This window comes from Macaca nemestrina, chromosome 3, assembly GCF_043159975.1.
Source record: "Macaca nemestrina isolate mMacNem1 chromosome 3, mMacNem.hap1, whole genome shotgun sequence".
NCBI classification, from domain to species: domain Eukaryota; kingdom Metazoa; phylum Chordata; class Mammalia; order Primates; family Cercopithecidae; genus Macaca; species Macaca nemestrina.
In genome coordinates, this window is record NC_092127.1 from 44,160,446 (window position 1) to 44,173,619 (window position 13,174).

The window sequence follows — 13,174 nt, forward strand, 5'->3', positions numbered from 1 at the left end:
TAGCCTCCTATGGCTGATGACAATGGTCTTCCTAAGATTTCACCAAAAATACATAAGAGTTGCACTTAACCATGAAGGACCTACTTATGCACCATGTTGCAAACGCCACAGGTCCCAACCAGGAGATTTCAATCTACTGGATGATCCTGATGTTTTATCTGATAGAACTTCAAGCTGGCTACCAGCATTGCTACACCCAACTAACAACTTGCATAACTGTCCCACCAGGCAACCATGGGAACTCAAAAATGGCTTTTCACTAGGAAAAGGATGAGGAATCCTAGCCTGAGCTCTTTATCTCTTTACTTCATTGTTAAGGCTAATAGTTTAAATATCAACTTTGATTTTATCTCACCAATCACTATTATCTAGATCGCCTGTGCTTGAAATGACTTAGGTAAGTGGAAAATAGAACGTATGGGAGAGTTCAACTGATTCCCACACTTGCATGGCAGATGCGTTTTTAAGGCATCTGCACCTCAATTTTGTGACAAGTCACAACTACATTATTTCCACTTGACAAATGAAGAAACAGAGATTCACAGAAGTTAAGTGACCCAGCAAAGATGTGCGTGAATTTGTGTTACAATGTAGGACTTCTGTCTGGGGATTTCTCTACTTATATCATTGTTTTTTGGACACAAAAAGCAGCTGTAGAAATTTTTGCTTGGTCATAGTTTAGGGAATAAATGTTGTATTTTGGGGGTGAAAAAGGCATTCTTTTCTTTGAAACCAGGTTTAAAAAGGGAGGGTCCTTAAATTTCAGGTCTCATAAACACACTCCAGGAAAGATACACAAAAATGTAAAGGAGAAAGAATGGCATCTATTGGGGCAGGAAATAATCTAAGTGTCCTTCAATCTGTGTCCCTCATTGGGAAACTTTTTTGTGGGGGAATGGGTAGTGTTGGGATCATCCCAGCCTTAAGTAGACTGACTGCAAAGGTAGTCGTCATCTGCTGCACTGTGAGTTCTCATCCCTCCCCCTTTATTACCTCCTCCCACAGTCACGCTTGTATCTTCATCTGAAGTTTAGAAATTGTTGCTTTGGTTGACTGCCTGGTACTAACCAACAAGTGCTGTTGCTATAATTTCTAAAATTAAAAAGTTCATACACGTAAGATTTTTGTAGTTTTTCTTAATTTTTAAAGGTGTACATCTCCTGTGTTTTGTGACTGAAATTGGCTCCAGTCTCTTCATGCTGCTGTGTCCAGTCTCTGAAATAGTAATTTCACTCATGTTTGGTGGAGGATATTTAAGAAAAAAACTCTCAGAAGGGTAGCAAACTTTACTGATCCTAAAATCTAGTAGGTGAACAAAGGAAATGACAAATTTTTAATCAAAGTAAGCAATAATGACAGGTTTATTGAAAATTTCCAGTAGAGAAAACCCACTAGTTTTGGAATAAAAGTACTCAATGTACAAGAGCATAAGTGAATACAAAAGATTAACAGAAGAAAGATAAAACCAAACATAGTACAAAAAAATTTAAAAAGTTTGAAATGAATTCAAACTGGGATGTTCTTTAAATCCTCCAAATATTTAACAGTTACTAAGTTTGGCAAAAAATTCACTTGAAAATTAAAGCCTATTTCTGTACTGTAAACTCCGTAAAAACTGCTTATTAAATTCAAGCACTCCATATAACTGGTATTGAAACATGTAAGCAATTTCAGAATAGCAGGAATTATTCATTTGTTCTCACAGTTACATGAATTAACCAGCTGCAGAACTGCCTTTTGAAGAGCATGAGATAAAAGAATGCCAAAAGAGAGAGAAAAAAATGATAAAAATCTCTAAAAAATGGAAACACAGCAAAATTCAGATATCAGTTTGTTTCTTTAAAGCAACAAACTGAATTTTTACAGTATAGTCTACATTTGCAGTTGTCATTTCCCTCTTCCCCCCACCCACCTCAAATACTCCTAAATTCACTAGTCTAATCAATTCTTAACTTCCAAATACTCTGTACATACGTATTTAGGAAAGAGCATATGCCTAGCATTATTCTGACAGCAAGTATGGTCAGTATACAATTTTAGAAAGATTATTATGTATATCATCAAGACTAACCTTTACTGAAAACAAACAAACAAAACCATCGCTAAACAAATAGTTTTAAAATATTATGAAAACCCATGAAAAGAAGACTCAACATGGGCTCTAAACCTGATAAAACACGTTTCAGAACAACTATTAATGCTAAACTTCTGCCCAACGATGACCTTAAAGTGCCAAACACCAAAGAATCTCTTAGGACCATTTTCTAATAGACAATTTGTCCCTGGCTTGGCCATTTCTCCTTTAACTATACACAAAGTCCTGCTAAAAGTCTGCATTTTAGTTTGATTTTACAATAGAATGTTACGATGTAAACTAAACAGGTTCTTGATATCAACAGTATGTTACCAAGGTGGGTTTTTTTGTTTTGTTTTGTTGTTTAAATTTCTGAATCCAACAGTTGGTCACAGAGGTCAAGTATTATCAAGGCTCCTTTGTCAGTTCTCAATCGTGTCTGACTCATCCATCCTTCAAGTACATGCAAGGCTCAATAGTTTTCAAGAGGCAGATGCCTGGGGCCATTTAAGACACAGATGAAATAGGATTATGAGGTGAACCCATTTGAGTAAGAACTTTATCCAGCCACTGGAGGGGGCCGTGCAGATGTATCTCAATCCAGCAGGGGGTGCTAGTAACATCCTGGCGGTGGTATTCTGCTCCCCAGCCCTAGGAAAAACATACTGGAGGTCATTTAACTTGTTTTAACTCAGTGGTTAAACTTATTAAGTAAGAAGGGTTCACATAACCAAGACTCTGATTAAAGCTATGCATCTTTCCTCCCTGCCCCCCGCCGCCGGGGAGAAGAAAACACACATATACAAACACACATATAATTTGGCAGGCAATTTCAAAGGATGGATGTTAGCTCCCCAGGGTCCATCCAAGGATTCCAATAAGAATTACCAGTCTTGAGGAATGAAGATTTTAAAATACATTATAAAGTTGTCTTAATAAAGGCACTGTAAAACTTTTATTTTAATTGCCCATTTCTGATAGTAATGTAATAGCTATTATTAAATTCTCATTTTATCAAGAAAATAAAACAAGCTATGCTAGACAGACTGACATTCAATTTCTTCCTTATTCGGCCACTGAATCAGCCTCCTATCAACACACAGCTCTTGATCTTTCAATCTCTAAGCAAAACGGGCAGGAGTACATTTAAGTATCCAAAAAGCTATTATTGACACCTAGCCATTGCCATGAATCAATACATTCTATCATTCATTTGTACAAGAAGGTAGCTTGTCAGAACTACTGCATTAAGACAGTAGAGTTCCACAGAATAAAGTCACTATGAAAAAGAGAAAAGTAACTGCTACTGCAAAGATCAAAAACTCACTGGTGGGGATGGACAATGATTAATCCTTTAGTCACTGTTTCATGAGAAGTATCAGAGAAGGTTGGGTTCTATTTATTTCTGCTACCTATCTACTCCAGTAGTTTTAAGAAATAGATCTGGGGCCAGGTGCGGTGGCTCACACCTGTAATCCCAGCACTTTGGGAGTCCGAGACGGGCAGATCACCTGAGGTCGGGAGCTCCAGACCAGCCTGGCCAACATGGTGAAACCCCATCTCTACTAAAAATATAAAAAGTAGCCAGGTGTGGTGGTGTATCCCTGTAATCCCCGCTACTTGGGAAGCTTAGGCATGAGAATCACTTGAATCCAGGAGGCGGAGGTTACCACGAGTCAAGATCACACCACTGCACTCCGGCCTGGGTGACAGAGCAAGACTCTGTCTCAGGCAGGTGGATCACTTGAGGTCAGGAGTTTGAGACCAGCCTGGCCAACATGGCGAAACTCTGACTCTACTAAAAATACAGAAATTAGCCGGGTGCTGTGGCACACGCCTGTAATCCCAGTTACTCGGGAGCCTGAGGCAGGAGAATTGCTTGAACCTGGGAGGCGGAGGTTGTAGTGAGCCGAGATCACACCATTGCACTCCAGCCTGGGCGACAGAGCAAGACTCTGTCTTAAAAAAAAAAAAAAAAAAAAAAAGAAAGAAAGAAAAGGAAATGTATCCGAACATCAAAACTTGTATAAACTACATCTATATAGATATATGTATCTACATAGATGTGCGTACACTCATGCGTTTGTAAATATAAACAAACTCCTAAATTTAATTTACAGGCTTATGTGCAGGTTTCCTCCATCAGATATCAACATCTTTGAAGGCAGGAATTTATCTTTACCTCCGATATATAGCATAACGACAGAAGGCAGAAGCTCTATAAATATGTGTTCAGCTGAGCTGACTTGGACTTTTCAGACATAGAGTTTAAAGTACAAATAATTTATAAAATATGTTTTATGTTAACATCCAAAAATGATCATTTTGAAAACAGCTCAAGATTGGCTACTGTTAGTAAAATCTTCTGTTACAATTTCTTTAAAATGTTGAGTGGGAGAGGATAAAGTGTGCAGTCCATATAATAAAGAACAGTTCTGTAAAAACAGTGTGCACATTTTTTGTTGCTAATATATGATAAACAGTTTCTCTTTAACATTCAGCAGGATTTTTAAATATTGTTTACCTTCGGCTCTCTAAATCCAACTTCCAGGCTAAGTTCATTATATCTTGTATAATTCTCCATTCTAGTGCTTATCAGATTATAATTAAAGATATACTAGAGCATAAGGATCTTGATAATAGAGACTTTAGGTGCTTTTTCATCTTTGTATTACTTCTCTGAAATAGTGCTAAAATATCTGCTGAACGAATAAAATCTAATAAATTTTGAATGCATAACTTTGCATTATAAATACTTTTATTAGTGTAAAAGTTGTTTTTACTTGTGTAAAAGTAAATTATTAAAACTGTACAAAAGTAAAATAATGAACATTGATTGGATAAACAATAAGAAATGAGTTTGAGCAGGAAGCTAATTGGAACATTAAAGTCATAAATTCTCCTAGAGTGGTCCTTCAATAATAGACTCACTAAGGGACCTTAATAATAATTACCACAGTTCTCAACTCCATCCACCCCCATTTCAAAGATAATAAAGACGAGAACCAGAGAAGAAATCTGCCTTAATCACACAGTTAAAATGGCAGAAAAAAAACTGGAAACTGCACCTCGACTCTCAAGAGTTGTTCTTTCCTCCATACCAATAAAAACAATAAACGAAAACACTTCTGGCAGGTCACTGTTCTAATTTTAAAAACCATTTGAGCCAAATGCTAAGTCAAAAATTAAACAGCACATGTTAATAATGAATAAGATAGGTCTTTGTAGCTCCATATGTACATAGCATATAGGTCAACCTCTTCAAAGGGTAAAAAAAATTTCTTAATACTAACAAGGTACCAGACTCAGCTACAAATAACTGTTGAAGTACACTGCAAAAAGGAAGCAAGCAAGCAAACAAACAAAAACAAACACTAAGGGAACACACTGAAAATCTAAGATGCTTTAAATAAGTAGGAAAAGTAATTATATTCAGGAAAAGGTACCTTTGATCTAAGGGATGATTAACAAGTAAGGCTCCAAAATTATCCTCAGTAATAAATACATTACAAAACAGGTTTAACAACAAGTTTGGTGAGCTTCTGAACAGAAGACATAAAAGGTAATTGCCTCACTCAAATATATAATTAGTTCTGTTTCTCAAAGTACAAGAGGATGAAACTTATTTTTGAGAATTCAGAGACAGGTCAGTTACTAGAATAAGTCACTGACTCATGAAATCTAATCAGACATTTAAGGTTTTTTAGATTTCAATGGCATCCTAAAATTTTTATTTCTCAGAGGCAGAAGATGAGAGAGCAAAAAGATCAATTATTATGAGCAATGTGTTTAACCTTCTCCCTCATCAAACCTTACAATGCAATCTTTGAGCTAAGGCATCTATTTATCTTGGGCAAGGACCTTATTAACTTTTGAATTGTTAAGAAAATCATGAGGCTTACTGAAACCACTAAAAAAACCTGACCAAACACAATTTCCAATGTGATGAACTTTAATTTTTACAAAAAGATCACTTCCTTACTCTTGAAACAAAAACAAGCATTACCATCATAAAAGTACTAAAAACAAAGAACGAAAAGTAAGGAAGATATGTTTACTCAACTGATCTTGTAAAACAACCATGTATTTAAATTATATTTTAAATATGTAACATAACATATTCTACTGGTAATACAATAGCTAAAGCGGTGCTATCTGAATAAGGAAAAGGCTATTAAAACCCACAGCTACTGATATTTAATACAAGTACTCCTATGTTCCTATGATATTTTCCTAATAATTGACACTCTTGTTACAGTTTAAAAATGCCTAGATAATAAGTCAGCTAATATGAACATATTATCAAGAAGATATAGATTCACGTATTGCCAAAAAAAAAAAAAAAAAAGCACAGCAAAAGTATGTTAGACCCTAAATGGAGGAGTCAGAGTTCACTTACCTTCACAAAGCTCATACGTATAGTACACATTTTTGTAAGCTCATAGACTGTCTCAAATCCATGGTTCACAGACTGTGCCAATAACTGAGCAAATTCTTGGTTGTTAAAAATTTTCAGACTACACCCACTAGGGATCTTGCAAACAGTAGTAGGATGAAATCCATGATGGTAGTTGCAGTTCCGACTTTGCACAAAGATGCTACTGTCACTAAGGCATTCGGCATATACCTCCCCTCCAACATAATAAAGATGAACTCCTATTGGAAGACAAAGCATATAATTTAGTTATTATTAATTTTTATAGCTCAAAGGCACCTGTGCAGCTTCAACACAGAAACTTAAATTTACATGGATTTAAACTTCGGCTAGTTAGATAGCTATTCTCTAAGTCCTGTACAACAGGGGTCCCCAACCCCCGAGGCCATGGACCTGTATCAGTCCGTGGCCTGTTACACAGCAGGAGGTGAGTGAGCAAGCATTACAGTCCGAGCTCCACCTCCTGTCAGATCAGTGGCAGCATTAGATGCTCATAGAAGCATGAACCCTATTGTGAACTGTGCATGTGAGGGATCTAGGTTGCGTGCTCCTTATGAGAATCTAATGCCTGATGATCTGAGTGGAACAGTTTCATCCTGAAACTATCCCTTCCCTATCCCCTGTGGAAAAATTGTCTTCCATGAAATCGGTCCCTGGTGCCAAAAGATTGGGGATGGCTGATGTATGATTGATAAAATCTTAGTTAACACAGTATCTAGAAGGTTTCTAGAAAAATAACAAAATGTTTAAAAAAATACTAATAGGCCAGGCACAGTGGTTCAGACCTGTAATTTCGGCACTTTGGGAAGCCAAGGTGGACAGATTGCTTGAGTTCAGGAGTTCAAGACTAGCCTGGGCAGCATGGCGAAACCCCATCTCCACCAAAAAAAAAAAAAAAGAAAGAAAAAAAAGAAAAAACATCAGCTAGGCACAGTGGTGCACGCCTGTAGTCCCAATTACACAGAGGCTGAGGTGGCAGGATTGCCTGAGGCAAGGAGGTCAAGGCTGCAGTGAGCTGTGATCAAGCCACTGCACTCCAGATTGGGTGACAGAGTGAGACCCTGTCTCAAATAACAACAACAACAACAACAAAATGAAGCGATTTCATTTTGGTAAGTAATTAATGTCCTACTTGGCCAGACATGGAAAGTATATTTTCACTCTAAAAATACAACATAATAAAACCTGGATGCTATGTATTTACTATAAAGCACTTTTGCATTTATTGTACAGCTAAGATGTTTGGAAAATTTTAGAAAGGGAAGAGAGGAGAAAGAGAAGAGAGGAACTGTAAAGTCACAGGTGGAAGAAGTATTGCCAAGAGCTGTAAGATATAAGATCCAGTAAAAAAAACCATGAAAATGAAACTAGAAAAGTCATACGGTGTATGTAAAATTAGATCTCACTAAACTATCACCTGCTCCGAACTTCTTCCTTTGAGACCCAGACTGCTTAAAGTGTAGCAAATTGGTCTTACCCTGCCTTTAAAAAAAGGAAAGTAGGGGTAAAAAACTCATTCTCACAAAGCCCCACACCACTGTGGGAGATGACTTTATATAGGTCCCCCAGCAGCGTTAGATCCTATGTGGGTTTAAATGATCCACTTTGTAGGTAACTCTGGTATGGCTTAGTCAAGGCTATACTGTGTCTCATAGAAAATGTTACATGTTGTGTTTATATGTATACACAACAGTTAGGATTTCTGTAACAATTAAATAGCTGCTGGAGCAGAAGCCCATTTGTTTGGCCTGATGTAGATAAAACAATTTAAGAGTGTGTGTGCTACTAATTTTTCCTGATAAAAATGACAAATTTTCATCCTGAAAAATCAGAAAGTAAATCAAAATATAAAGAGGTAGAAAATATTATCACTCTTTTAGTGACTCAGAGGCAATAATTATTAATAGTTTGATACACTGTATTTGGTTTTGGCTATCATTAAAATGTCTTTGCAAACATTTAAAATATCTGTGTGCTTGTATGAGTGTTTTTAAAATGATTTTCCCATTAGTGGACCACTGGGCTGATAGCAATTTTCTGCTTTTATAGTAATGCCATGATAAATGTCTCTGGACAATTTTTGATAATATCCTTAGGAGAGATTCCTGGAAGTTAAATTATTGGATCGAAGGCTGCTGATTAACTCTGCCAAATGACTTTCCAGAATGCATCAATTTACACTGTCACCAGCAGTGTAGGAATGCTTTTCTCATTTCACCCGTGCCAGTACTGAATCTGCGTGTAGAGCAAAAATAAAATTTCCCTAATTTATAGTTGACAAATAATTGTTTAATTTGCCTGTGAGGCTGGATATGTTCTCAAAGTTTATCAGCCATCTGTGTTTCTCTTGTGAATTCACTGTTCATATTTCTTACCTATTTATCTCACTGGGGTCCTATTTTTACTTTTTTTTTTTAATGAACTGTTCATGTAAGAAGGATATAAATACTTTCTTATTTGTTTCCCTGTTAGTCCTTTGTCTTTTATTTGTGACATATTTTTAGCCTACAGAAGTATGCAATCTCTTAGTCAAACCTTTTACAATCCTTTGTTGCTTTTTATGCTTAGAAAATTTCTACTTCTCTGATCAAGCATATTTTCTTCTAGCTTTTTAATTGTTTGCCTTTTGAAAAACATTCAACTCATTAATCTGTTTGCATATATAGTATGAGGTCAGGGTTTCTCTTTTCCAGCCTCACCCAAAAGTTAACTTGGTTTTGTAGAACCATTAGAAGACTCTACTGATTTGCTATGCTTCACTTAACATACATTATATTTTTATGTACAGAATAGTCTGAGGTTAACTCATTCTACTGTTTTGTCTACGCACTGGTTTACTTATAGTTTTACAATGTTTTATTAACCCTAATGCCAATAATTTTTTTCTTTATTTTTCCATTTACAAAGTTAGCTAGCCTTACTTGCTTATTCTTCCAGGTAATATTCAGAATACATTTTCCAATTTTCAAAAAAATCACACTGTGATTCTGAAAAGAGTTGCTTTAACCTGTAAGTTAAATTAGATGGAATTAATACGCTTAAAATGTTCTCACAATATTAAGCCTTCCCTTTAAGGAACACGGACTGCCTATTTATTCAAATTTTCCTTCTCTCAGTTAAATTTGGTTTCTTCATGTAATTCTCACATATTGCAGGTTCAGATTATTTCGAAGAAACTGATGTTTTCTGTGGCTATTGGGAAGGGGATTTCCCCTTTCATTATATTTTCTAACTGGTTATTACCAGATTAAAGGAAACTGACTTACATAATTTTTAAAAGATAGATTCTTTGGAGGTTTCTAGATAAATAATCGTATCATTTGAATAGGCACAATGCCCAACCATAATACTGGCATGGATGAAGGGAGAAAGGCACTCATATATTTCTGGTAGGAATGCAAACTCCTTTTATGTATGTATGTATGTATTTATTTTAATTTATTTATTTATTTTGAGACAGTTTCCCTCTGTCACCCAGGCTAGAGAGCAGTGACTTGATCTCAGCTCACGGCAACATCCGCCTCCCAAATTCAAGTGATAACTTTTCCTCTGCCTCCCGAGTAGCTGGGATTAGAGGCATGTGCCACCACATCTGGCTAATTTCTGTATTTTTAGTAGAGACCCGGTTTCACCATGTTGCCCAGGCTGGTCTCGAACTCCTGACCTCAACTGATCCACCTGCCTTAGCCTCCCAAAGTGCTGGAATTTCTTTTTGGAAAGTAATTGGGTGAAATATATCAATAGATTTTGATCTACTAATTTCACTTCAAGAATCTATCCTGAGAATATTGTCAATCACACATATCATCTACACATAATAATCTGGCCTTATTTCCATTATCTATAATTGTATATTTGAGTACACTATTCAGGGCATCTGGAACAATTTTAAATAACAGCATTCCAAGAATCCTTATTTTCTTAATAATGTTTTAGGAGGAAATGTCCCATAGTACAATTTTTTTTTTTTTTTGCTACTTTGGGATAAGAGTCATCTTTAGAATTTAATGAAAAGTATGTCCTTTCCTCCCAAATGTATGCAAAATGTTGTTTATATACAATTTCAGAGGTTTACAGACCAGAGAGAGATACCTATGTATGTTATGAACCTAGGTTCTAGCATTTCATTATTAAATTTATAGTCAGAGTTTTTTCCTTTAGTTATATAAGAAAGTATCTACCAATTCCTGATTTAAGAGTTGGAGTTTTCTTCCCGCAGGATTAAATGTTACACTTTATCTTGAGTGCTTTTAAAGCATCTAATAAATAACCTTTTAATCTGGTCCACTGTTCTAAATTTCACAGGTCACTGTTTCATACTTTTACCCCGGAAATAATTTCAGATTTGTAGAAAAGTTTGAAAGGGAACACAGAAAAACAGAACAAAGAATACCCGTATAACCATTATCCAGATGCATCTATTGTGACAATTTACTCCATTTGCTTGATCGCTTGGGCCCTCTCTCCCCACTGCTGCTGCACACGCACCATGCATGTGTGTGTGTGTGTGTCTGTCTGTCTGTATGTATTGTAACACAGGTTTTAGGTAGATAGATGGTGAGTAGACAGGTATCTTTATATACTAATTTATTCCTGAACCACTTCCTTACTTAAGTATTTCCTAAGAATAGGGATAGTCTCTTATATAGCCATAGTATAGTTGGCAATGCTAATACATTTAACATTGGTCTAATCCACCATTCATATTTCGGTTTTGCCTGCTGACCTCAACAATGTCCTTTACAACATTAATATTTTTCTCCGGTTCAGTACAGGATCATATCCAGGGCTAGATACTGCATGCAGGTGTCATATCTCTTTAACTACTTTTAATCTGGAACATTTCCATACCTTTGTCTTTTGACACTGATATCTTGGAAAAATTAGTCCCCCTTCTTCACCCTTTTTAATAGAATGTTTTGAGTCTGTCTGATATTTCCTCAGGATTAGATTAGGATTTGCATTCTCAGCTGGAATCCTGCGTAGGTGATGTTATGGCCTTCTCAGGGTATGACATCTGGAGGTATATGATACCCATCTGTCTCTCATTGGTGATGATAATTTTGATCTCCCAGTCAAAACTGGGCATCCATCAATTATACAATTACAATTAAAATACAAACGATACAGTTTCTCCACTGTTTAGTTAATGCTTTTTATTCTCCCTCATACTAAAAGGCAGTTTGAGGGTAAACACTCTTAAGACCATGCAAATATACTGATTCTCATACACATTTTCTTTATATTTAGCATCCATTGATGATTCTTGACTGATCATTACTATGATGGTTGCAAAATGATGATATTCGAACTTTAGCACTCACTCTGTATTTATCAACCAGCCTTCCCCATTCACTTATTTATCTATTTATTATGAGTATGGACTTACGAATTCATATTGTTTTTCAATGGTGTAAAATTCAATGCCATACTGAGGCCAGGCACAGTGGCTCACAACTTGTAATTCCAGAACTTTGAGAGGCCAAGGCAGGCTGATCATTTGAGGTTAGGAGTTCGAGACCAGCCTAGCCAATAAGGTAAAACTCAACGACTCTACTAAATATACAAAAATTAGCCGAGCATGGTGGTGCACACCTGTAATCTCCCAGTTACTGAGGAGGCTGAGACACAAGAATCACTCGAACCTGGGAGGTGGAGGTTGCAGTGAGCCAAGATCACACCACTGAACTCCAGCCTGGGTGACAGGGGGAGACTCCATTTCAAAAAAATATAAATAAATAAAATGAAGTAAAATTCATCACTGTAATTATTTGGGGGCTCAAATTGTCTGAGAGTTGGCTCCTGAGGCATGCCCCATGATTTCCATCAGCATTTCTTTACTTTCTGCCATAACAGATGCTCTAGGGTCCTCCTGTGCCTACCTATCCCAGCCTAGGGGTCAGCCATTTCTTCAAGGAGCCCTAGCTCCTTTTAGTGGGACATAGTATTAGTGATGATGATCTGAACACTAGACATGCTTATTGCTACTGGGTATGGAAGCTTCTGGGCCCTTTCAGCAGGCAGATCAGAAACCATACGCACGTAAAAACGCATATACATACGCATACACACGCACATATGTAATACACGAGAACATAAACATACATACACACACACATATAAGTATTATTAAAATCAGAATTTTGCATTGATACCTCTATTCTCCTTCATAGGGTTTAGTTTTTGCTCCCCTCTGCATTTATATGTCTGTCTTCCACAGTGGAAACCCAGGCTCCCAACAATATCCACACATTTAGTCATTTGCTTCATCTTTACATATGAAAGTTTCAGAATGGTTTCACTCATACTGCTATGAAATAATCAAGTTTACTAAAAAGAATTTGGGATTTATTTGAAATCCTACCCCTACTCTATCTATTCCACTCAGCCTAGGCTGAGGATATGGACAGTTGTTCTTATATGGACAGTTTCTTATATGGACAGTTGTTCAATTTGGTGTCCCTGTGAAGGTACATTCACTGCAGGGTTCTATTGTGCCACCTTGCACGATATTTGTGCTAGAATCTAGTTCTTTCTTTTCTATTTACTGAGTTATGGTATTCATCTAAAATACAATTAAGCAATTAATTTAATTTGCTTTTAATTTTAGGTTGTAATTCATTTTTTAACAGCCAATTTATTCTGTAGCAAAATATCATACAGAA

The 13,174-nt window shown here is 36.4% G+C and overlaps 1 protein-coding gene across 8 annotated transcripts in view; it reads right to left on the reverse strand.

Annotated features, from left to right (window-relative positions):
- Window positions 1–1,343: 1,343 nt before the first annotated feature.
- Window positions 1,344–13,174, reverse strand: part of LOC105463413 (SMAD family member 1) — a 77,488-nt gene continuing 65,657 nt past the window's right edge. For all 8 annotated transcript variants that reach the window (XM_071092973.1, XM_011710481.3, XM_011710480.3 and 5 more), the window contains 2 exons: window positions 6,474–6,730; window positions 1,344–2,725 (listed from right to left, as the gene is read on the reverse strand). In XM_071092973.1, the coding sequence (XP_070949074.1) occupies window positions 2,582–2,725; window positions 6,474–6,730 (401 nt within the window). In that variant the 3' untranslated portion in view covers window positions 1,344–2,581. The remainder of the gene's footprint in view (window positions 2,726–6,473; window positions 6,731–13,174) is intronic.